Source organism: Sander vitreus, chromosome 2 (genome assembly GCF_031162955.1).
Source record: "Sander vitreus isolate 19-12246 chromosome 2, sanVit1, whole genome shotgun sequence".
NCBI classification, from domain to species: domain Eukaryota; kingdom Metazoa; phylum Chordata; class Actinopteri; order Perciformes; family Percidae; genus Sander; species Sander vitreus.
This window is the reverse complement of record NC_135856.1, coordinates 1,562,937-1,589,213: the sequence shown is the minus strand read 5'-3', so window position 1 is coordinate 1,589,213 and position 26,277 is coordinate 1,562,937. Positions and strand designations below refer to the sequence as shown.

The 26,277-nt window shown below is 45.0% G+C and overlaps 2 protein-coding genes and 1 long non-coding RNA gene across 4 annotated transcripts in view; all 3 read right to left on the bottom strand.

Annotated features, from left to right (window-relative positions):
- Window positions 1-6,057: 6,057 nt before the first annotated feature.
- traf5 (Tnf receptor-associated factor 5) lies at window positions 6,058-20,273 on the bottom strand. 2 transcript variants are annotated; one of them, XM_078272238.1, is made up of 11 exons: window positions 20,116-20,269; window positions 16,242-16,550; window positions 15,103-15,166; window positions 13,953-14,054; window positions 12,586-12,750; window positions 12,193-12,270; window positions 11,352-11,426; window positions 11,164-11,256; window positions 10,457-10,597; window positions 10,017-10,179; window positions 6,058-9,428 (listed from the first exon to the last, which is right to left on the bottom strand). In XM_078272238.1, exons 1-11 carry the CDS (start codon window positions 20,148-20,150, stop codon window positions 8,857-8,859), a joined length of 1,797 nt encoding a protein of 598 aa, XP_078128364.1. In that variant the 5' UTR covers window positions 20,151-20,269; the 3' UTR covers window positions 6,058-8,856. The 2 variants fall into 2 exon arrangements, with proteins under 2 accessions (XP_078128364.1, XP_078128375.1); XM_078272249.1 differs by lacking the exon at window positions 10,457-10,597 and having other exon boundaries at window positions 20,116-20,273.
- A 1,311-nt stretch (window positions 20,274-21,584) lies between these two features.
- On the bottom strand, window positions 21,585-25,855 carry LOC144532039 (uncharacterized). Its single transcript, XR_013503299.1, has 2 exons — window positions 25,366-25,855; window positions 21,585-25,319 (listed from the first exon to the last, which is right to left on the bottom strand). It is a non-coding gene; the product is annotated as an uncharacterized LOC144532039 (long non-coding RNA).
- A 4-nt stretch (window positions 25,856-25,859) lies between these two features.
- The window catches only part of rcor3 (REST corepressor 3), a 12,782-nt gene continuing 12,364 nt past the window's right edge, over window positions 25,860-26,277 (bottom strand). Inside the window, exon 12 of the mRNA XM_078272292.1 lies at window positions 25,860-26,277. This exon is cut by the window's right edge and continues 822 nt beyond it. The gene's annotated coding sequence lies outside the window, so the exon portion shown is untranslated.

The following is a 26,277-nucleotide window of genomic DNA, read 5'->3' as shown; positions in this document are numbered from 1 at the left end:
TATGCTTTATTTTCCCCACAGTGACTGTTTATATTCTTTCATTCACTGTGTGATGCAGAGCGACAGTGAGCTACACACACAGATTCATAGAACTGGAGTTACATCCAGTAACTTCTACCATTATTGTCTCGTTACTCAACAGGAGACGACAGTAATCACTGCACTGTTTCTCATACAATTTCCCCCATTACGTTCTACTTTGGCGCACCGCCCAGGTAGACAAAATCTGGATAACATTTTTTTTCCAAACAACAGTGTATTTTACAGCACACCCAGACCAGCTGCCTCCAGCCCCTCCCCCTTGTGAAGTCTTGCACTGTGTGCATGAGTCATGACGGCGTCAACGTTGCACTTCAGGCTCAGAAGCTATCGTTAGTAGTAGCATGCTGCTGGTGCTCTTGCCGTGGGTTAACTGTAGGCTACTAAAAAAAACTGATTTAATTGACAAAGCACATCATGGCTCCACTTTCCAGTCATTTGTTTTAACTTCAACAAGTAAGTTGTTGTATTTTAGCAGAATACTGAAAGCAGTAGAAATGCAGAACTGAGTACATTTTAATATGTTTATTTATAACAAGTAATATCATTATCGTGATATTCAACAATTTTGGGGCATATCGTATATTTTCCTCATATTGTGCAGCCCTAACAACTACCCTGAAATTGTGTCAGATGCAGCAAGTGTCGCAATATTTTCATCTGTATCATATTTTAGTCTAATTTGTCTAATCTGATAAAGTTATATAGTCATTGTTTTCACCTTCATTTGACTAGTTTATAACTGAACTCAGCTATCACGCACCGCACCGTCACATCCTGCACCCCCCCCACCACAAGTACATTCTCAGCCTGTGGGAAACACTGCACTGTGTTCACATACATTCATTTTTACAAAGGGACGAAGGTCTGCTGTGTCATCACTTTGTTAATGTTTGTTCCTGTAAAGGAGAAGAAGATTCACATTTGCATTCCCCATGTGGTATCCCTGTCAACGCCGTAGCCCCAACATGTAGGCGCATATCTCAGCAGCTACGGCGTAGCTTCACAGCTTACAGACTTAGCCACTGCAGGTATGACGCAGGTATCTGAATCTAGCTGCAGGCGAGCTGGTTACAGCGGTCAAGACGTGGAGTAATAAAATCATCTGACGGTCTCCAGATCTCCAAAACTGAGAAAAACTAAGGTTTTATTTTAGCCTTCGACCTGATGAGGAAAAAGCTGCTGCTGATGACAGAATTAATCTGTTGAATTGTAACGCTGAGTCAGATTTCTGGCTGATGTTTGGATAATGGAAGACCCAATAAAATGAAACCACCAGAGATAATAAAGACTAGGGAAAGCCCAAAATGACATCCTCAAATGTCTTGTTTTGTCACAACTCAAAGATATTCAGTTTCCTGTCCCAGAGGAGAGAAGAAACTAGCTGACAATTAACAAGCTGACATCAAAGAATTTTTACTTTTGTCTTAAAGAAATTACTCAAACTGACTAATCGATTATCAAAATAGTTCGCGATTAATTTAAAAGTTGACAACTAATCGATTAATCTTTGCAGCTCTATATTACTATATATACCGACCCATTGTCCATCAAAGCGACAGTAGAAGTCGTTCAGGTCGTTGGCTAGGCGTCGGTCGTTGGTGGAGTGGGAGACTTTGGGCTTGAAGCTGGTGATCTGTTTGAGCCCTCTCCAGACAGAAGCAGAGTCGTTCGCTGAGAACTGGTGTTTGGAGTTTCTCAGAGTACCGTTGTTTAGCCTCTTTCACCGCCTTGCTAAACTTGTACTTTGCTTCTTTAAGTCTGTCTTTGTCCCCACTCCTGAACACGTCTGCCTTATCCAACCTTAGCCTTCTGAGTTTGGCTGTGAACCAGGGTTTGTCATTGTTGAAACTCACCCTGGTGCTTGATGGAACACAGCAGTCCTCACAGAAGCTGATGTATGACGTCACAGCCTCTGTGTACTCATCCAGACTGTTGGTAGCAGTCCTGAACACATCCCAGTCAGTGGAGTCCAAACACGACTGGAGATCCTCCACAGCCTCACTGGACCACTTCCTTGATGTCCTCACTACAGGTTTGCAGAGCTTAAGTTTCTGCCTGTAGGCGGGGATCAGGTGAACCATGACATGGTCAGATATTCCCAGTGCAGCACGGGGGACGGCGTGATAAGCATCCCTGACTGTGGTGTAACAGTGATCCAGAATGTTCTCCTCTCTGGTCGGGCATTTAATATGCTGTCTATATTTAGGTAGTACATGAGTGAGGTTTCCTTTGTTAAAGTCTCCAAGGACAATAACTAGGGAGTCCGGGTTGGTCCGCTCCACGCACAGTATCTGGTCGGCGAGCATGCGCTGTGCGTCCTGCACGTTGGCCTGCGGTGGCATGTAAACACCGATCAGAATGAATGAATGGAACTCACGGGGTGAATAAAAAGGCTTACAGTTTATGATGAAAGATTCCAGGTCAGGAGAACAATGCTGCTGGGTCACTGTCACGTCGTTGCACCAACCGCTGTTGATGTAGAAACAGATTCCTCCACCTTTAGTTTTGCCGGAGAGGTCCGTGTCTCTGTCCGCTCTGTAGAGCTGGAAGCCTGCCAGCTGCAGCGCAGAGTCCAGTATTAATCCACAGAGCCATGTCTCCGTGAAGCACAAAACAGTAGAAGAAGAAAAGTCCCTGTTTCCCCCAACAGCAGTTGTAATTCGTCCAGTTTGTTGGGCAGTGAACGCACGTTAGAGAGAAATATGCCCGGTAACGGTGTGCGTAATCCTCGCTGGCGGAGACGCACCCTCTCCTCCGACGTTTCACTGCGTGAGCAAAGGTGAGCACACCTTTGACTAGAATGTCCAAAATTTCCAGTGTAGGGAGAAGAAAAGTAGGAAATAAATCCTCTGGCGTTGTTCCCCTGATGTTCAAGAGCTCTTCTCTGGAGAAAGAGATCCGGGTACCATCGCAAAAAACAAAGTTAAAACACAAAACAAAACATAACAACGCGCACAGACACACCGAGTCGACCGTCTGCGGCGCCATCTTAGATCATATATCATATCATATATATTTGTCACACACAAGTTTTAATGAAATGTTTTGTCTACTGAGGTTTTTATTTTGTAGTCATTCCATGCTTGAGTCTTCAACATGCTTGTGAAAGTCACCTTCTCTCCCAGTAATCTTCCACGTCAGAGGCTGGTCATGTTTAAAGGTGGATCATTGGCTTCTTAGAACATGAAACATGAGGTGGTCAGATGTAATGTGATAAAGTACATGAACAGCCTATATGTATTTTGCCTAATTATTTTATGTATGTCTTTATTATATGTATGTCTATATATAGATCATGTGTATATATACAAAATTAAATTATTTTTTCCTTTTGGCCATTTTTGTGTGTTTTTTTTCTGCCCTCTTGCCTAATCTCTAAGTTGTTGTCCATTATCCCATCCTCTTTCATCACTCTGTTTTCTGATTTTTACTGGTCTGGAGACAGTAACTTTTAAATAAATATCAACACATTTAAAAAAAATAGTAGAATCACAATGCATCTAAGAATCAATTATTTTTCCCACCCCTATGAAAAATAGAAATGCCGTCATAGCTTCCTAACACTAAAGATAAACTCTGCATTACCGATATTAACTCGGGGTCCTACTCAACTCAAAGGATCCATCCCATAATGTTGTCAGACACTTAGAATAATAATCTGAGTCTGTCAGCGGCAAAAACAGAACTTTTAGTGGACGCTGACTCACGGTTTGCAAATACCTCGAGTGGTTACATTGAAGCAGCAGTCTTGCTCAATACACAGCCCAATGGTCCCACAGCCCAATGGTCCCACAGCCCAATGGTCCCACAACCCTATGGTCCCACAACCCTATGGTCCCACAGCCCTATGGTCCCACAGCCCAATGTTCCCACAGCCCAATGGTCCCACAGCCCAATGGTCCCACAGCCCTATGTTCCCATAGCCCAATGGTCCCACAACCCTATGGTCCCACAGCCCTATGGTCCCACAACCCTATGGTCCCACAGCCCAATGTTCCCACAGCCCAATGTTCCCACAGCCCAATGGTCCCACAGCCCTATGTTCCCACAGCCCTATGGTCCCACAGCCCTATGGTCCCACAGCCCTATGGTCCCACAACCCTATGGTCCCACAGCCCTATGGTCCCACAGCCCAATGTTCCCACAGCCCAATGTTCCCACAGCCCAATGGTCCAACAGCCCAATGGTCCCACAGCCCAATGGTCCCACAACCCTATGGTCCCACAGCCCAATGTTCCCACAGCCCAATGTTCCCACAGCCCAATGGTCCCACAGCCCAATGGTCCCACAGCCCTATGGTCCCACAGCCCAATGGTCCCACAGCCCTATGGTCCCACAGCCCAATGGTCCCACAGCCCAATGGTCCCCCACAACCCTATGGTCCCACAGCCCACAGCCCTATGGTCCCACAGCCCTATGGTCCCACAGCCCAATGGTCCCACAGCCCTATGGTCCCACAGCCCAATGGTCCTAGCCCATGGTCCCACAGCCCTATGGTCCCACAGCCCTATGGTCCCCACAGCCCTATGGTCCCACAGCCCTATGGTCCCACAGCCCAATGTTCCCATAGTGGTCCCACAGCCCAATGGTCCCACAACCCTATGGTCCCACAGCCCTATGGTCCCACAGCCCAATGTTCCCACAACCCTATGGTCCCACAGCCCTATGGTCCCACAGCCCAATGTTCCCACAACCCTATGGTCCCACAGCCCTATGTTCCCACAGCCCAATGGTCCCACAGCCCTATGGTCCCACAGCCCTATGGTCCCACAGCCCTATGGTCCCACAGCCCTATGGTCCCACAGCCCAATGTTCCCACAACCCTATGGTCCCACAGCCCTATGTTCCCACAGCCCAATGGTCCCACAGCCCTATGGTCCCACAGCCCTATGTTCCCACAGCCCAATGGTCCCACAGCCCTATGGTCCCACAGCCCTATGGTCCCACAGCCCTATGTTCCCACAGCCCAATGGTCCCACAGCCCAATGGTCCCACAGCCCAATGGTCCCACAGCCCTATGTTTCCACATTTCTAAGACATTTTCAAAATGAGGTCTTGTGTTCCTACATTTCCCTTCAATTTAATCCCTATCCTCCCACAAAAATTTTTTTAGGGTTAGGGGGATAAAATGTGATACAAATTTATGAAAAAGGAAATGTGGGAACATACAGAAACATAGGGCCTAATTTTGAAAAAAAATCTTAGAAATGTGGGAACATAGGCACACTCCTGGCGTCTTGGTTTATGACCTGACAGCCAATTAGAAACCTAGATTTCCACATTTCATTTCCTGTTCTAATGAATGTATTTGTGTAAAATGTTAGTAGCACTGTAACTCGGAACTAAGTTAGAACTTAGATTCAAACTAGTCTATGTTTGAACTTACACATATCTGGTGTAACCAAATGCTGGTGTCTGTGTATCAGTATCAGGGTCTCTGTGGCCCAACCACCAAGAGTCAGGGTCTGTCCAAGGTTTCTGCCTGTTAACAGGACGTTTTTCCTCGCCACTGTTGCACCAAATGCTTACTTTTGGGGTGGAATTGTTGTGTCTCTGTAAATGATAGAGTAGGTCTAGACCTCCTCTATCTGTAAAGTGTCCTGAGATAACTCCTGTTAAAATAAAATAATGAAGACACTTTTAGTATCTGCAGATAAGCTGATCATTCGCTTCTGATCTCAGATTTTAGGACGACAGACCCTGAATTGCACCAAGTCTACCGAACTATAGGTATGAAAGTTAAACTATATTCCTCTGACGGTAGCTTTGCCGTAGGTCAACTCCTTCCAGTGTGAAGTCATTGGTAGCTACCGAAAGCTGCTTTCAAAGTAGTTTCCCCAACCCCGGTTATTCTCGGATAATTAACCGTGCTGTTGTCCTTGGGTCAAATCTGACCCATTTTTAAAAAGTTTCTATATCAGAAGTTTGGGTTTCTTTCAACCAAAAGTGTCAAAGAAACTAAGGTGGATGGTTCCATACAACACTCTTCACAAGTAAAATAAATGATCAGTTCACTACTTTTATTGAATTTGGGTTTTTTTATTTAATTTATAGCATTTGAAGAAAAGAAATGAAAAAAAAGTTGGAAAAAAAAGCTTAAAAAACATCAAATAGTGACAAAAAACCTGGAAAGAAATTGCTAAAAACAACGGGAAACGTGTTGAAAAAGAACAACAAATGGTTGAAACAAAAGTTTTCATTTAAAATCTTGACCCAGAAAAAAACCAAAAAGTTGCCGACGGGAAGACAACACGAACGTTAAGTCATGATCTCAAGATAACGGGCATAAAATATTTCTTAAATGATCACAGCTGGTGTCAGTTGTTGGAGTCAGAGGTCCATCAAACATCCCTGAGATGATCCTGAAACTTAAAGGAAGAGTTTGTAAATGTTGGCAAAATAAGAGAGGTATCAATCTGAACATCTAACTCAGAAAGAAAGATGTTTCCCAAAATGTCAAACTACTCCTTTAGAGTTATGTGTAGATTTTGATTACTCCCTTCAAATTATTCTAACGCCATCTTTTGAAAATCCTTCTCGAACAAACGAAGTGATCACGCCAAAGTAGAATAAATGTAATCCTTCACACGATAAAATAGAGCACTGGTTGTCACATGTTCGTACCCCCTGCAGTCCTCCAAAGTACCCCTAGGGGGACACGTACCCCCTGCAGTAATCCAAAGTACCCCTAGGGGGACACGTACCCCCTGCAGTAATCCAAAGTACCCCTAGGGGGACACGTACCCCCTGCAGTAATCCAAAGTACCCCTAGGGGGACACGTACCCCCTGCAGTAATCCAAAGTACCCCTAGGGCTATAAATGTAATCCTGCACATGATAACGAGCAGTTTTTCTTAAATACGGGTACGTGTCCCCCTAGGGGTACTCTGGAGGTCTGCAGGGGGTACGTGTCCCCCTAGGGGTACTCTGGAGGTCTGCAGGGGGTACTCTGGAGGACTGCAGGGGGTACGTGTCCCCCTAGGGGTACTTTGGAGGACTGCAGGGGGTACATGTCCCCCTAGGGGTACTCTGGAGGACTGCAGGGGGTACGTGTCCCCCTAGGGGTACTTTGGAGGACTGCAGGGGGTACGTGTCCCCCTAGGGGTACTCTGGAGGACTGCAGGGGGTACTTAATTTCTTTTGCAAAATGTTTTTCAGTTATAAGGCTGTATTTACTTCTACTGTCTACTGTTTTTGAAGTTTGTCACCTTTTTTTTTGAAGGTTTTATCGTTTGTTTTGACCTGTTCTTGCATTCCTTCCTTACCTTTTTCTACTGTCTTTTTTTCTTCAAAGTTTTTGTCACTTTTATCAAAGTTTGTTGCTTTTTGAAATCTTTAGTCACTTTTGTCGCCCTAGTGTTGCCTTCCTTCTTTCCACTGTGTTTTTTTCTAAGTTGTTATTACTATTTCCGATCTATTCTTGCCTTACTTCCTTCTTTCTACCTTTTTTTTTCTCCTTTTTTCATCATCATTTAAATGTTTTCCAGGTTCAAGGTTTACTTGTTTAGTAAATCTATCGCTGACATCGCTGTATTCTTCCTCTTTATAGAGACTTATTTTTTTTTACCAAAAACTATTTGCGCTGGTTAGGGGGTACATGGCTTAAAAACACTGTTCCTCTCCTGTGGAACCAGCTCCCAGTCTGGGTTCAGGAGCCAGAGCCTTCAGCTACCAGGCTCCTCTCCTGTGGAACCAGCTCCCAGTCTGGGTTCGGGGGGCAGACACCATCCCCATATTTAAGAGTAAACTTAAAACTCTCCTCTTTGATAAAGCTTATAGTCAGGGAGTGAGGCGTTGCAGCGTCCACCTAGCCTGGCCCACCTGCTTCTCATCATAGTCGTCAGATTCATCTACCATATAATCAATAATATGATCAAAGTAGAGGGAGGCAGGCCAGTACAGCCGATCCGGGTGGGGAGAGTTCTAGCCCGACCAGGCTCCTCTCCTTAACCTGTCTCTCTCAGTTCTGCTGTTATAGTTTTAGACTGCTGGGGGACTTCCTCTGACACACTGAGCTGCTCTCTCCTCTCTCTTTCCATTTGTTTCCATTTGTGTGCATCCATGTCCCAGAAATGCTCGTTACTAACCTAGCTCTGGGGAGTTTACTCCCCGGAGTCCTTCTGTTTTTATTTGCCCAGCATATTTCCTTGGATTAGGATGGCACCAAGATCTTGGTTGCAGCTGTCGCCGTGGTCCTGCCGCACTCCCTGCTACACCCTGCTACATCCTGCTATGCTCTGCTGTGCCACGCTACATCCTGTAACGCCCTTCAGTGCCCTTCTATGACATGAACTACTACGGCTACCATTGTAGTCACTGTTCCATTATCTTTATTGTGACTATTATTGCCACTGTTCATCACACCCCCCAACCAGCACCGTCAGACACCTCCTACCAAGAGCCTGGGTCTGTCCCAGGTTTCTCCCTAAAAGGGAGTTTTTCCTCGCCACTGTCACACTAAATGCTTGCTCTTGGGGGAATTACTGGAATTGTTAGGTATTTGTATATTATAGCATGTGGTCGAGACCTACTCTATCTGTTAAGTGTCTCGAGATAACTCTTGTTATGATTTGATACTATAAATACAATTTAATTAAATTGAATTGAATTGAACTACAGCCTTGTACTGAAAAACATTTTGCAAAAAATCTTACGTACCCCCTGCAGTCCTCCAGAGTACCCCTAGGGGGACACGTACCCCCTGCAGTCCTCCAAAGTACCCCTAGGGGGACACGTACCCCCTGCAGTCCTCCAAAGTACCCCTAGGGGGACACGTACCCCCGTTTTAGAACCAGTGACGTAGAGGACAGAAGCCTACAGATGCTCTAAACCTGCCATGTCCACCTTCACTTTGACGAACAGCGTGTCGTCTTTGACGTACGCAGCGAGCTCATTGAGAGGAATGAAGCATGAAAACCCAACAGCGACGTTGCTGACGGACTCGGCAGCGGGTCGCTGGAAGCTTTTGGACGCCGGGTCGGGTCTGAAGCTGAGACTCCGGTGGTTAGCGGCACCGCTTTGATCCAGAACGGACAGAGACACGGTCTGTCTGAAAGGCCACGGCAGCAGAGCGTCGAAGTCTCCCGGCATCAGGACGACATACAGGGACAGGTGAGTCCCTCTTCCCTCGCCGTCCCCGTTCAGATAGACCTTGGAGGCCATTTTGTAGCCGCAGCGTCCGGTTTGGAAGGGCACGCTGCTCAGGCACGGCGGCTGACCTTTGACCTCAGCTTCCCTCCTGTTCCCGAAATCCTTGATCTTCCAGATCAGTCTGCCGTCGTACGACGTGGCCTCGAGCTCCTGCAGGCGCTGCTTGTTATGACCGAGCGTGGCGGCGTGGAGATCCAGGAGACCCGAGTGATGCTTCAGATTCTCCCCCAAAGTTCCTGGAAGAAGGAAATAACAACAGCGTTCACTGAAACGTTCTACAGCTCCCCCCCCCTCAGACCTCTCTGAACCTCCAGCCCTCAACTTCACATCCACTGACTCAAAACTCAACTATTTAAAGTTTTGTCTCATCGGGAATTATTTTTTTGTTAGCACTGTTTATTAGTTTTCTTACTTAGGTGATGGAGTCAGATTGCAATGTGACATCATGACTTCGCGTAACCATACACGCCCACGCCAAGTGGAGTGTTTTCTGTACGCATTTTGAGCGCCGTACACAGCGGACGGGTTGGGTTTAGGGAAAGAAGAACGGGACGGTTGGGTTTAGGAAACTAGACACGTGGGACACAATCCCTGCTCTTCTTGGTGAAAGTCCTGTGGATTTTCGTCCTTTTGTACTACTCGCTACGGCGTAAACTGACACGCAATCGCAAGGTAATGAAAGTCAATGGAGGCCAAACGGCGTTGATAAACACGCTAAAAAACGATTATGCGTCTTCATAACACGCCAATAATGGCAGAAGAACTGGCGTGTCATACATACACCACTTCATGAGATCAGTCTGCGGATTGTCAGGTGTTGTTACCCAGGTGTTCTCTGAGGGCCTCGGCTGCAGACACTTCCTGGATCGCAGCATCCAGAGACTTCCTGAGTTCCTCCAGCTCCTCCAGACCACCGAGTCCCAGAGAAACCTGCTCCACGTCCAGCTGGACCGTGGACAGGATGTCCTGCTGCCTGCACAGCGTCCTCTGGACAGACAAACAGACAGGTAACAAGATTTAATAACACTAGACAGACAAACAGAGAGACAGACAGACAGACAGGCACACAGACGGACAGACAGACAGGTCTATAAGGTATATAAGAGAATGCCTAATTTACATATTTAAACATAACATTTCAGAAAACTTGTAATACCACAAATAGTTGTCTTAATGTCGGTAATAAACAGGGGAAGTTATAGTTGTTAATATTTGTTCCCTGTTCTCTACAGGACGATCAGTAAGAATCAGAGTGAGAATGGACCTGAGCTGCAGAGACCATGTGTTCATGGCTGCTGTTCTGCTGCTGCAGCGGGCGGATCTTCTGCTGCAGAGCAGCGAGCAGTAAACTGTCCGTCTGCACCTTCTGCTGCCTAAGCAGCGCCTCCTCCTGGAGAACCTCCACCTAACCGGGGGGAGGGCAACAGGCTCACACTGAGTTTACAGTCAGAGACAAGGGGTAATGTAACACAGTACATTTACTCCAGTACTGTACTTGAGTCCAAATGTTGAGGTATTTGTACTTTACTTGAGTCTTTTCTCTTCATGCCACTTTCTACTTCTACTCCGCTACATTTCAGAGAGAAATATTGTACTTTTTACTCCACTACATTCATCTGTTACAGCTTTAGTTACTAGTTACTTTAGTTACTCCGCTACATTCATCTGTTCCAGCTTTAGTTACTAGTTACTTTAGTTACTAGTTACTTTAGTTACTCCGCTACATTCATCTGTTCCAGCTTTAGTTACTAGTTACTTTAGTTACTAGTTACTTTAGTTACTCCACTACATTCATCTGTTCCAGCTTTAGTTACTAGTTACTTTAGTTACTCCGCTACATTCATCTGTTCCAGCTTTAGTTACTAGTTACTTTAGTTACTCCGCTACATTCATCTGTTCCAGCTTTAGTTACTAGTTACTTTACACATTAAGATTCCCCTGCAGAAACCCTGATAATGAGTTGTCCCATACCTGTTGCTCCAGGTGTGTGTTGCTCCTCAGGACCAGCAGCATGTGATGAGCGACAGCGGTGTCTTCGTGCAGCTTCACTTTGCGTCTCCTGTCCTGCAGGACACATCGGGGGAGGGTGGGGGGGGGGGGGTTGTCAGGGCTTCTGTGTGTGAGTCACAGTGTGTCACGGCTTCACGAGAGGAACTCACCTGAACAGAGCATCCAAACTTCTTATAAGAACAGTCGACGTGAAGCTCCGGACACGACTCTCTGTGTTCTGCCAGCTGGGAGACCAGAGAGACATTTACACACACGTTAACGTGTTCGTTTATTACACAGCTTGGTGGAATACTTGCCTCTGATTGGACTGTCCGAAGTGTGTATATGTGAATCTATTATTTAGTTTAGAGGGGATACAAGAAGTTCACAGGGGAAATGATGAAGGTGTTTTCATTGTTGATTTTGTCCACGATGCACGTTTTTCTGGGTCAAAATTAGAAATGAATATGTTTATTATGTACTCACAGAAAGTGTGAGTACCTCATTTTGCTTTATCTCGATGGGCCCTATCCTGCACCCGGCACGGCGCAAGGCAATCTGACAGGCGACGCTACAACCAGGCGCAATCCCGTGAAAGTGTCGCGTTAGTGCTCGTCACACGCCCGTCCGCCCGTCCAAGAGTTGAACAGTGTTGAACTCTTCTCTATGCGAGCGACGCGCAGCGCAAATCAGTGAACACGAGATTGATTATTCATTATTATTATGATGTGTATTTATTGTTTGTGAGTTCCCTAAAATATAAAACTGTTTTCTGAACAGTTATCAGGACAGAGACAGCGGGGCGTCTGCTTCTCAGAGCATCTGTTCTGCTGTCTGTTCACATGAGGAGCGCAGTGACCCCCCCCCCCCCCCACGGATCCACGCGACCACGCAGGCCAAGGGTCGCTCCGCATGTGAAAAGACCTTTAGTCAGCGATGGTTGAACCGCCTGAAAAGTGGTTTGGTGTAAGGTCGGCATTAATTCCAGGTGTGTGACGTGACTGAGCTCACCTTGTCTCTGGGAACCTTCAGGGAGCAGCCGATTGGACAGTCCACCTCCACCTCGGGACAGAAGCTCTGCACATGATCCTAGAGAACGACGAGTTTTGCGTAAATAATTAACATTCAAAAAGCTTAATGACAAAACTTAAAGCTAAAGAAGTCCAACTGCAATCTTCAGATCTGAGAAACGTCTTTTAGTTTCATTCATTCGGCACCTAAACCTAAATATAACGACGGGAAGCCCTGAACATAAAAACTAAATACAACATAAATAAACACACGCGGAAAACTAAACTAAAATGAAATAGAAAAAGTCCAGACTAAAACAAAATGAAAACTAATTCCATCCTATAATAACCTGGGTGTGTTAAAGCGGCCCCGGTGCGGCGGCGTCAACGTTACCTGCAGGAGGCGGAGTCTCTGCGGCTGCCGGCAGTGCGGGCAGGGCTCGGCTCGGTGAGGACAGGTAACGCTCAGGTGTTCCTGCAGCTGTCTCCGCTGCAGTACCGCCTTGCAGCCGGGGTTACAGCACTGCAGCCGCTCGTACTCACAGCAGCTCCGGTGATCCTGCACCAGTCATCACAAAGGATTAATATAGTTGCAAAGATCCCTCCATAAGTTCTCAACTACTACATCTCCAACTATTTATGTATTGTTAGGAGAACCCCTTGAGATGAAGCATCTCGTTTTCGATGGGGGTCCTCGAGACATGAGACAAATACAATACAGCACATGTACATTCACACTCGCTAAAGCTCTCCCTCATCCTGCCCCGCCCGCCCCACCGACTCCTTAATGGAAACAAATCCATGTATAAAACATATTGCAGTATTAAGAGGCATGATAACATTTAGCCCATACATACACATACATATATATCCATACATATACATACATAATATACATACGCACACCTACACCCATACTCGCACGTATACACATAAATAAAAGGAAAGGACAAAAAGTATCCCAAATATTTGGGTATATAAAACGAAAGTCCAGTCATAAATGTTTTGAAGGAGTGCAAAGAAGTGACAGATCTTAGAGACCCTGGCAGGCTATTCCAGTCTGAAGGGGCTTTCCATTTAAAGGTACGTCTACCACTCTCTTTGTAGACGTTTGGCACAGTGAAGGAGGGATATTCAGTGTGTCTCAATCCATTAATCAGTTTGAGAGAATGTGATTATTTTCTAGTTTCTTCTCTCCTCTGGGACAAGATCAATCCTCCTTCCTTTCATCCTTCCTTCCTTCCTCTGCATTTCTTTCCTTCCCTTCCTCATTCCCTACGTACGTCCTTTCTTCCGTCTTCTTTCCTTCCTTCCCTTTCCTATCCTTCCTTGCTGCCTTTCTTTTATCCTTCTTTCCTTCCCTCCTTACATCCTTACTTAAAAACTTACATAAAGTCTACAGACGCAAAGATTCATTGATTAGTCATCAACTATTACATTAATCTCCAACTATTCTGATAATCCATTTATCAGTTGGAGTCATTTTTTATGATAAATCATGTAAACTGTGTGACGTCAGCTTGTTAAAGGTGAATATGTTTCTAGTTTCTTCTCTCCTCTGGGACAGGAAACTGAAGATCTTTGAGTTGTGGACAAAACAAGACATTTGAGGACGTCGCCTTGGGGCTTTTTGGGGAAACTGATCCACATTTTAGAGACCAAACAACCCATCCATTCATCCCTACTGTCTTATATTCCCCTGGTGTTCGAGGTGCCGTTAAACATGAGTTGTCAGACTGGCCTGTTGTTCACAACGTCTACCTGCAGGTGGCGTAACGTGACGACAGAGGTGCATTCTGGGAAGTTGGTGCAGTACACTTCTAAACTGGAGATTTCTCGTTTGCAGCAGTTGTCCTGGAAAACCTGCAGGTAGAAAACTCAATTAGTGCCAAAACCTTTAAAAACGTTAAAGGGTAACTTGGTTTTCTTTCCAACCTGGACCCTATTTCCCCATGTGTCTGTGTCTAAGAGACTGATGGGAAAAACAATCTTTAACATTGGTCCAGTATTAAGTGAGATCTAGCTATAATGTAAGTTAATAGGACAATTGTTCAGCTTGTATTTACCTTCATAAAGTGGTTGTTTTGCCGCTGACAGACTCAGATTATTATGAAAGGATCCCTACAGAGATAGACCTTTTAGTTAAAGAGTAAGATCCTTTTCTTTTAAACATAAAAACATCTGCGAAATTCCGTTCGCTAAACCCACCAGACTCCATGTAAATAAACATTTTAACATTGTGATATACACTTCATTCAAAGTCGACAGAAACAAAATAAAAGTATGAAAAGCTGTTTTGGGTCGTCTTTCCACTTTAACCAACCATCACAACTCTAGTTTTGGTTGAAATGAACACATAGTTTACTGATTTACATGTGACAATATGTTGGCTCTATACACGCTAAAAGTACTGTTTTTTAAATGGAGTCTGGTGGGTTTAGTGATAGCGACCTCAGAGCTGTTTCTGGTTAAACAGAAAGGTCTTAAAAACGTTTTAAAGGTCTATCTCTGCAGGGATCCATCCCATAATGTTGTCAGACACTTAGAATAATAATCTGAGTCTGTCAGCAGCAACAACAGAACTTTTAGTGACTCTAACTGCTGCTGAACATTAGTCCTGTAGGGTAACATTACAGCTTGTTACTAACTGCTGCTGAACATTAGTCCTGTAGGGTAACATTACAGCTTGTTACTAACTGCTGCTGAACATTAGTCCTGTAGGGGAACATTACATTTCGGTTCACGGCTGCCAGTTACAGCGTTCATCGCTCAATACTGGACCAACTTCAACGATTGTTGTTCCCAGTCACTAAGACACAAAAACATAGGGAAATTGAAAAAAAAACAACAGTAGTTACCCTTTAATGTGTTCACTAGTTGTGAGACTAAAATATTGCAGTTTGTTTCTGACCTCAGCTGGTGTGATCACGGCTCCGTCCACGGGACAGACTGGACCGGACGCTGAAGAACTCTCCCTGAAACAGAGCAGAAAGCAGACGGAGACTCCACGTGACCATGGACCGATGCACCGACAGCGGGTTTCAAGTGGAGATAAATGTGTAAAGATTACAACCGGTTGAGATTCAAAATGAAGGCAATGCAGTTTTTAAATGTGTTAGAGCAGCAGGGTTAGCAACCTGCGGCTCTTCAGCCCCTCTCCAGCTTTAACAACAAGTTATATAGACAGTCCCTCCAGGATTTCGCAATGTCGAGGTCGCGATCGCGCCAATTCATGCAAATTTAACCAATCACTGTGGCTCCACGTGCCAGACTTTACATCAGTATAATGTGACTCTGAGAGCCACTGACCAAGCGGGAGTGAGAGAGAGCTTGTTTCCGATATGAAGACGAGACTTGAACATCTCACATTTGACAACAAAACGTACAGCGAGACACCCTGCAAAACATTTCAGACTGTCCTGCCAACCTGTATACATTTTAACATCAATGTACGCTGTAATGTTTTTTCACTCTGTTTCAATCCTGTCGGCTGTCTGCCTGCTGCAGACAGCCGACATACAGTTCCCCCCACTACTGACGCGCACACACGGTGGATGCAGGAAAAACCGGAGATGAGACGTACAGGATGACCTAAATTGAGGACAGCTACTCTCGTTAAGTGCAATGATAAGTTAAGTCCAATAAGTACAGCCACTCCTCAAAACATTTTTATTTTTATTTTGAAAGAACTATACAAAAGAAAATCCCAACTTTTTTGCAACTTTCACTGTCTCCCGCAACTTCATTGCAACAAACATACAAAAGACATCGCAACTTTTTTCGCAATTTTTACAAAAGCTCCCGCGAAATCAGGCATTTTGGGCCCAACAATCTAAAAAAAAAGGCCGTGAAATCCTGGAGGAACTGTATAGAAATTAATAATTTATAATTTATAGAACTAAAGGAGTATTCGTATCTGCAGCTTGTTGAGTGTATCGTTCCATCCCTGATGACTAAACACTGCTTCTCTACTCTCGTCTCAGGCGTTAACAATGCACCACGATTAATACAGCGAGTTATTTAATAATAATAACAGTTGATTGTTCCTACAGCAGTTTTTGGAGGCAGAGGAAGCAGTAGATGTGTCCGCAGGAGTTCTGTTGCGGGTTGAGCACGACTCCTCTGCAGACCGGACAGACAAACTCCTCCTTCAGCGGCGACACAAACTTCAGGGAGTGCTGGACGGAGGTCAGCTCCGACTCCCAGGACCGCAGGCTGGACTCCTCGGACCGCAGGCTGGACTCCTCGGACCGCAGCGTTGACTCTTTGGACTGCAGGCTGGACTCCTCGGAGCGTAGCGTCAACTCCTCCGACCCTCCCGGCTTTGTGTCTGCTGCCGCCATGAGTCCGCAGGAGGCCCTGAATATCAATTCAATATTTATATCAATATTTAATATCAACGATAAATCCTCCAAGTACGCTAAAGTTAGCCATGGCATTCCTCAAGGCTCAATGCTTGGACCAATTCTATTCTCCTTATATATATTCCTCTAGGCAATATTATTAGGAAACTGCTATGCAGATGACACCCAATTATACTTGTCAATCAAGCCAGATGAAACCAGTCAGTTAGCTAAACTTCAAGTGTGCATTAAAGATATAAAAACATGGATGACCTACAATTTTCTGATGTTAAACTCAAACAAAACTGAAGTGATTGTGTTGGGCTCCAAACACCTCCGAACTTCATTATCTAAAGATATAGCTACACTGGATGGCATTGCCCTGGCCTCCAGCACTACTGTCAGAAATCTAGGAGTTATTTTTGATCAGGATTTATCCTTCATCTAAAACAAACCTCAAGAACAGCCTTTTTTCATCTTCGTAACATTGCCAAAATTAGGAACATCCTGTCGCAAAACGATGCTGAAAAACTAGTCCATGCATTTGTTACTTCCAGGCTGGACTATTGTAATTCCTTACTATCAGGATGTTCAAATAAGTCCCTCAAGACTCTCCAGCTGATCCAGAATGCTGCAGCACGTGTTCTGACAAGAACTAAGAGGGGAGATCATATTTCTCCTGTATTAGCTTCTCTGCATTGGCTTCCTGTAAAATCCAGGATTGAATTTAAAATCCTTCTCCTGACCTACAAAGCTCTAAATGGTCTAACACCATCATATCTAGAAGAGCTCTTAGTACCTTATTGTCCCACTAGAGCACTACACTCCCAGAATTCAGAGCTTTTCGTGGTTCCTAGAGTCTCTAAACGTAGGATGGGAGCCAGAGCCTTCAGCTACCAGGCTCCTCTCCTGTGGAACCAGCTCCCAGTCTGGGTTCGGGGGGCAGACACCATCCCCATATTTAAGAATAAACTGAAAACACTCCTCTTTGATAATGCTTATAGTTAGGGAGCGAATAGAGTAGAGTAGAGGGAGGCAGGCCAGTACAGCCCGATCCGGTTGGGGAGAGTTCTAGCCCAACCAGGCTCCTCTCCTTAACCTGCCTCTCTTAGTTATGCTGTTATAACTCTAGACTACGGGGGAAGTTCCTTCCTTCCTGTGACACACTGAGCTGCTCTCTCCTCTCTCTTTCCATTTGTGTGCATCCTTTTCCCAGAAATGCTTGTTACTAACCTAGCTCTGGGGAGTTTACTCCCCGGAGTCCTTATGTTTCTTTTCCTGCCCAGAATATTCCCTTGGATTAGGGTGGCACCACGATCTTGGTTGGAGCTGTCAGTGTGGTCCAACGCTCTGCAATGCCCTGCAGTGTCCAGCGATGCTCTGCAGTGCCCTGCAGTGTCCGGCTGCGTCCTGCCAAGAGTGTCTGCGTCTTGCTACGTCCACCCATGCTGTGCTGTGCCACGCTACATCCTGTAACGCCCTTCAGTGCCTTTCTATGACATGAACTACTACGGCTACCATTGTAGTCACTGTTCCATTATCTTTATTGAGACTATTATTGCCACTGTTCATCACACCCCCCAACCAGCACCGTCAGACACCTCCTACCAAGAGCCTGGGTCTGTCCCAGGTTTCTCCCTAAACGGGAATTTTTCCTCGCCACTGTCACACTAAATGCTTGCTCTTGGGGGATTTACTGGAATTGTTAGGTATTTGTATATTATAGCATGTGGTCGAGACCTACTCTATCTGTTAAGTGTCTCGAGATAACTCTTGTTATGATTTGATACTATAAATACAATTTAATTGAATAGAGGTGTTGAAATTAATCAAATAATGGATGCATGGAATCGTGGACGATGCTGCATTGATAATCGGCCGGGCCATAATCGATTATTTCTGTTTATAGTGTAATGTCTGCATAACAACCTTTCTGTTGACATATTCTGGTATGTTTTACACATTCAGGAAGTGCCGTGTGCTCAGTGCTGTAGGTTTAATATCCAGTTTATTTAGTATCAGAGCTCTGCAGTTTGGTTTTTGAAGCTTGAAAAGCTATGAATTAAATATCCTATATGGCTTTAATAGAAACGTGTTTGACGCATCGTGATGCATCGAGATGTCGAATCGAAGACATGACAATCATTGAAGATTCACACCTCTAGCCCTGAACACATCGTACAGGTAATTTAAGTCACTTTAAATCCCAATTCAGTTTTACTTGAATCTTTAAGTAGTCTCTCTACCGGTCTGACAGCATTCCTGGGTGGGAGTAAAACGTGATCTGGTTTATTGGCATTTCTTTAAACCAATGACTCTTCGTTTATATGACATATATTACAGTTTTTTGGCAAAAATATTCCCCAAAATTATGAATAAGCTTATTTTTTAAAAGTAAGTGCTGCAGTACAACTAGCAGAGGGGGTTGTATGTGTGGAGTAGTTTTGGATACATGACCTTTCATTTATATGACACATATATTAAATGTTTTTGGCAAACAATATTTACCAAAAATATGAATGGTGGTGTAGTTTGTAGACGGTAGTTTGTAGACGTCCCTAAGGTGTTGTAGTGTGTAGACGGTCCCTAAGGTGTTGTAGTCTGTAGACGGTAGTTTGTAGACGGTCCCTAAGGTCTTGTAGTTTGTAGACGGTCCCTAAGGTGTTGTAGTTTGTAGACGGTAGTTTGTAGACGGTCCCTAAGGTGTTGTAGTTTGTAGACGGTAGTTTGTAGACGGTCCCTAAGGTGTTGTAGTTTGTAGACGGTCCCTAAGGTCTTGTAGTTTGTAGACGGTAGTTTGTAGATGTCCCTAAGGTGTTGTAGTTTGTAGACGGTCCCTAAGGTCTTGTAGTTTGTAGACAGTCCCTAAGGTGTTGTAGTGTGTAGACGGTCCCTAAGGTGTTGTAGTGTGTAGACGTCCCTACGGTGTTGTAGTGTGTAGACGGTCCCTAAGGTGTTGTAGTGTGTAGACGGTAGTTTGTAGACGTCCCTAAGGTGTTGTATGTAGACGGTCCCTAAGGTGTTGTAGTCTGTAGACGGCCCCTAAGGTGTTGTAGTCTGTAGACGGTCCCTAAGGTGTTGTGGTCTGTAGACGGTCCCTAAGGTGTTGTAGTCTGTAGACGGTCCCTAAGGTGTTGTAGTCTGTAGACGGTCCCTAAGGTGTTGTGGTCTGTAGACGGTCCCTAAGGCGTTGTGGTCTGTAGACGGTCCCTAAGGTGCTGTAGTTTACTACTAGCTGTAGTAGGCACAGTTTAGTTTTCACACTCACACACACACACACTCACACACACACACACACACACACACACACACACACACACCATCAGTGCGACCAGGTAAAGAAGATGGATGTTAGAGAGGACGGACTGAAGGGGAATCCCCTCCTCCTCTTCGTCTTGTGCTGCGGCTCGTTTCTTATTTAAATCGACTGTAAACTGACCTGAGATCAGTGTGACCGACTGACTGCCTCTGAGTCACGGAAATAACCGTTGGCACGTTCCCAAACATCCACTCTCTGAGCCTCAGATGGGTCTGAAACTTTACTTTCGCTTTTATGCACTCGGTGTCTTTCTGTCTCTTACCTTCTGTCTGAGAAACGTCTGAAAGTCCGACACATCTGCACACAGCTGCACACAGCTGCACACGCTGCAGTCCACCGGTCACAGCCACAGCCGGTCGATAGCACCGATTGGAGTCGGTTATCTGCGCGTGACACGGCAGCGGGAGAGGAAGAGGAAGCTCTAACTGCAGGAAGTGACTCAGCATCAACCACCTGCTCTCTGCTATGACTCAGTTATAGGAGTCGATTTCTGTTCATATATCAATATGTCACAATAAAAAATAATAAGCATTGATGAGATGAGTGGTTTTGTAGACGTCCCTAAGGTGTTGTAGTTTGTAGACGGTCCCTAAGGTGTTGTAGTCTGTAGACGGTAGTTTGTAGACGTCCCTAAGGTGTTGTAGTGTGTAGACGGTCCCTAAGGTGTTGTAGTCTGTAGACGGTCCCTAAGGTGTTGTAGTGTGTAGACGGTCCCTAAGGTGTTGTGGTTTGTAGACGGTCCCTAAGGTGTTGTAGTTTGTAGACGGTAGTTTGTAGACGGTCCCTAAGGTGTTGTAGTTTGTAGACGGTCCCTAAGGTGTTGTAGTCTGTAGACGGTCCCTAAGGCGTCCCTAAGGTGTTGTAGTGTGTAGACGGTCCCTAAGGTGTTGTGGTCTGTAGACGGTCCCTAAGGTCTTGTGGTCTGTAGACGGTCCCTAAGGTCCTGTGGTCTGTAGACGGTCCCTAAGGTCTTGTGGTCTGTAGACGGTCCCTAAGGTGCTGTGGTCTGTAGACGGTCCCTAAGGTGCTGTAGTGTGTAGACGGTCCCTAAGGTGTTGTGGTCTGTAGACGGCCCCTAAGGTGCTGTAGTTTACTACTAGCTGTAGTAGGCACAGTTTAGTTTTCACACTCACACACACACACACACACACACACACACACACACACACACACACACACACACACACACACACACACCATCAGTGCGACCAGGTAAAGAAGATGGATGTTAGAGAGGACGGACTGAAGGGGAATCCCCTCCTCCTCTTCATCTTGTGCTGCGGCTCGTTTCTTATTTAAATCGACTGTAAACTGACCTGAGATCAGTGTGACCGACTGACTGCCTCTGAGTCACGGAAATAACCGTTGGCACGTTCCCAAACATCCACTCTCTGAGCCTCAGATGGGTCTGAAACTTTACTTTCGCTTTTATACACTCGGTGTCTTTCTGTCTCTTACCTTCTGTCTGAGAAACGTCTGAAAGTCCGACACATCTGCACACAGCTGCACACAGCTGCACACGCTGCAGTCCACCGGTCACAGCCACAGCCGGTCGATAGCACCGATTGGAGTCGGTTATCTGCGCGTGACACGGCAGCGGGAGAGGAAGAGGAAGCTCTAACTGCAGGAAGTGACTCAGCATCAACCACCTGCTCTCTGCTATGACTCAGTTATAGGAGTCGATTTCTGTTCATATATCAATATGTCACAATAAAAAATAATAAGCATTGATGAGATGAGATGAGATAGACTTTATTGATCCCCCCCTGGGGAACTCCCCTTGTTACAGCAGCTCCAAAAATACAAAAACAAAATACACATTCAATAGAAATAGAAATAAACAATAATATTTTTTTTCTCTCTCTGAAGCTACGATGTCTTTGTTTGTTTGGTACCAGAATGTAACGTTACTGTGTGTGTGTGTGTGTGTGTGTTTTGGTGCAACAACAAACTCAGAGATAAGTTGACGTCTCATCAATGAATCTTTGCAGCTCTCAACTTTATGTGAGCTGTTAGAAAAGAGGAAACACAGAAGTTTGACTGTTGTCTAATAAAAAATGACTCAAACTGATTAATCGATTATGAAAATAGTTGGAGATGAATCCCTGAATCTGTGCAGCAGAGAGTTAACAGCTGACATTAGGAAGGAGGCTGTGTGAGTTTGTGTACAGATGTGAAAAACAGAAACAGTCCGATGGTACAAATGTAGTTTTTAATGAGACGACTCAGCAGCTTCATCTTCATCTTCACAGCCAGATTTTACAAACAAAGGACTCTATGTATCACATACATTATGGGATGGATCCCTACAGAGATAGACCTTTTAGTTAAAGAGTAAGATCCTTTTAGTTTAACATGAAACAGCCCCGAAATCACCATCACCAAACTACACCAGACTCCATGTAAATAATCAGGACTTTTATCAGCGTAAAACACACTTCATTCAAAGTGGACAGAAACTAAATAAAACTACCAAAAGTCGTCTTGGTTCATCTTTCCACTGTTCCAACAATCACCACTCTGGTTTGGTTGAAATAAACCCTTAATTCACCCATTTACATGTGGAGATATGCTGGCTCTGTACACGCTAAAAGTCCTGATTATTTACATGGAGTCTGGTGGAGATATGCTGGCTCTGTACACGCTAAAAGTCCTGATTATTTACATGGAGTCTGGTGGAGATATGCTGGCTCTGTACACGCTAAAAGTCCTGATTATTTACATGGAGTCTGGTGGAGATATGCTGGCTCTGTACACGCTAAAAGTCCTGATTATTTACATGGAGTCTGGTGGAGCTTGGTGATGGGGATTTCGGGGCACACCGTGATTAAGAGCACTTTCACAATGATTTCTAGTCCAAACTTATAGCACCAGGAAAAAGAATAAATAATGAAGGACAGATTGGAAAAGACTCAAGAGTCCAGTTCACAATGACATTTAGTTTCAAAGGGAATCTTTAACACGTGGAAAAAACAGCCGCTACTCAAAGAAACTTAAACTAAACAACAACAGAACAATCCAAAGAACAGCGAGGAACATTTTTAATATGGCCGACACTGAAGGAACATCCGGGGGAAGATTTAGTGTTTTCAGAAAGCATCGACTCAAACGTTTGTCACAGAGTAAGTTAACGAGCTGGTGGCAGCTGATTGGATGGACAGTAGGAGGATACACACTGTAGAGAGGGGAAGTCCCGCCCCTTCCTGTGTCCACCATGGGACTTTATTTCAGAAGGAAACTGTCCAGTAGTGAACGGGAAGAGATGAGTAATGTTTAGATTTACGTGTTTCTAAAAGTTTCTTTATCAGAAATTTGTGTTTCTTTCAACCAAATTGCCCAAAATAAATAACGTGGATGGTTCCCTACGACGCTCCTCACACGTAAAATAAATCATCAGTTCACTGCTCTCATTGAATTTGGGTGTTTTATTACATTTTACAGCATTTGGAGAAAAAAACTGATAAAAGAACGTTGGAAAAAAATATATAAATTTTTTTTGGGAAAAAGCTTCAAAAACGTGACGCAAAAAAAGCAGAAAAAACATCCCAAAAAAGCAGAAAACAAACGGAAAAAGTGACAAAAGTGAGAAAAAAAAAAAAGATGTTTTGATTTCAAATTTCGACCGGGAAAAACTAAAAGTAGCTCGGTCGACGGGACGACACCACGAGGGTTAACAGACATTTGTGAAATGAAATCAATAACAATGTTGAGTTTCTTAATGTAAGAAATGACACATTCAAGTTCCTAATTTAAAGTTATTTTCAGACTTTCAGCTTAATTTGGCTGTAGGAAAATACAGAAACATCCAGCTTTTAGTATCTGAGCTGATAGATCACTTTGAAATGTTTTTACAGTTACTGCTACTGTGTTTAACGTCCGGGTGGAGAACAACAAGGGGCCCAGGATTGAACCCTGTGGGACGCCCCATGTCCAGGTTTGAACCTGTGGGACGCCCCGTGTCCAGGATTGAACCCTGTGGGACACCCCATGTCCAGGATTGAACCCTGTGGGACGCCCCGTGTCCAGGATTGAACCCTGTGGGACGCCCCATGTCCAGGATTGAACCCTGTGGGACACCCCCATCTCCAGGATTGAACCCTGTGGGACACCCCATGTCCAGGATTGAACCCTGTGGGACGCCCCGTGTCCAGGATTGAACCCTGTGGGATGCCCCGTGTCCAGGATTGAACCCTGTGGGACGCCCCGTGTCTGGTGACTGAGCAGGCTTTGCTTTAATATCCAGCTCTCTTTCTGTGACAGACTTCTAAAGACTGAGGCTCCATCTACAAGGCTACGTTTTCATGTTTAAGCAGCGTTTTGAGATTAAAAAGGATCTCCGTTCACACGAGAGTTTTAGCTTCAGCAGCAGAACTAATCTGCGTCCGTATCAACACGTCTGACAACACGTATCACAACACGTATCACATGACCGTTCACACACACTGAGGTCTGTAAGCATCAGAGACAGAGAGACAGGCAGACAGAGAGAGAGAGACAGACAGCGGTTACTGAAAGGTCTGTAAGCTACCTAACGGATAAGACCGACTGACGTGCGTCCTCGTTTCCAAAAGTCTCTGTTTGTGTCCGTCAGAGGTGATTTCTTTAAGACTGCAAAGGAAGCTCGGCTTCCCCAAAATGTCAAAAAATTAATGGTCAAATATGTGCTATTGTGTTAACATTTTATTGACCAAAAATGCGTTAGAACACGTTCATCTCAACGACGAGTTCAGAATCAGCTACATATAGCAGGTCGACTGACTCGATGTCCTTCTCATACATTCCCGTAGCGTCACAGTGTTTCCCTGTTGAAGCCTGGCGTCCACGGACTTCAACAGGGCTGCTTTGAGCAGTGTTTTTAAGTGCTTTGAACCTAGACGGTCATCGGATAAATGCTGCGATTATGTCCCGCCCACGGACGCTCAGCGTCTCTGGGGGTGAATGGAGGAGTGGGCTGGCCTGGACTCCGGCCTTCTGCATGATGATTGGAGGGTCTGTCGAAAGACTGCATCTCCTTTTGATTGACAGCGATTTTGTACTATCAAAAGTCGCCAAGGCTATTCGAGCTCAGACAGTCCCATCACAGATTTTGCAAATTTAGCCAAAAGACAAATTGCTGCAACCTATTTCTTGGTATTTGCTTGGCGAAATTGCTAGCCAATTGGTTATTTACCTGTAATTAACAGAAGAAAGACATTTAGTTGCGCTGTAAAACTTCAGGACTTCAGGCTAGTTCTGTTTTGCCCTTAAAGTTCACTCTGCCATCTACTGGTCAATGTCGCCGCCTAGTGGCGAGGAGTGCAAATGACTTTTACACCACTAGAGACTCTTTCTTAGCTGTAACTGCATACAGTATAAGCATCTTAAGTTAAGATGCTTATTTTTGGGAAACATGGGAAAACTGTATGATTACTTGGTGTTCCTTAAAGGTCCCATGACATGCTGCTTTTTGGATGCTTTTATATAGGCCTTAGTGGTCCCCTAATACTGTATCTGAAGTCTCTTTTATATAGACCTTAGTGGTCCCCTAATACTGTATCTGAAGTCTCTTTATATAGACCTTAGTGGTCCCCTAATACTGTATCTGAAGTCTCTTTTATATAGACCTTAGTGGTCCCCTAATACTGTATCTGAAGTCTCTTTCCCGAAATTCAGCTTTGGTGCAGAATTACAGCCACTAGAGCCAGTCCCACAATGAGCTTTCCTTAGGATGTGCCATTTCTGTGTCTGTAGCTTTAAATGCTATTGAGGAGGAGAGAGAGAGGGGGGGGTGTGTGGCCTTGACCAGCTGCCACTTCACTCGTTTGAAAGCCATGATGTCTCTCTCTCTATCATGGGGGGGCCAAATTCTCTGGGCGGGCAAATCAGAGAAAGGGGAGGTAACCTTTCCCCTTATGACATCATAAAGGGAAGACTCCTGATTGGCCCATCTGAGCTTTCATTTTCTCAAAGGCAGAGCAGGATACCCAGGGCTCGGTTTACACCTATCACCATTTCTAGCCACTGGGGGAACTCATATTAATGTTAAAAAACCTCATAAAGGGACAGTTTCATGCTATGGGACCTTTAAAGACGTGGCGTTGGACAGTGCGATGCCTCAGCTTTACAAACTGTTCTCATTAGTGGCAACAATTGGTGCTACATCTGCAGGTGTAGAAAGGAGCTTCTCCTGTTTAAAGCGGCTTGAGTCCTACACCCCTAACACAATGGGCCAAGGCCGTTTAAGCAGCCTAGCTCTGCCGGCCATTGAGAGGACACTGGTCAAGTCACTGGAAAAGACGCCTAGTTGGTCCGACAGGGTCACAGAGCATTTTTTTGAAAAGGGAACGTAGGGCAGAATTTACGTATAAATAAATGGACAATTTTTATGATGTAGGCTGAAAATGAGCTTCCCCTCTTTGAAAGACCAGCAGCCGCCACTGGTGTC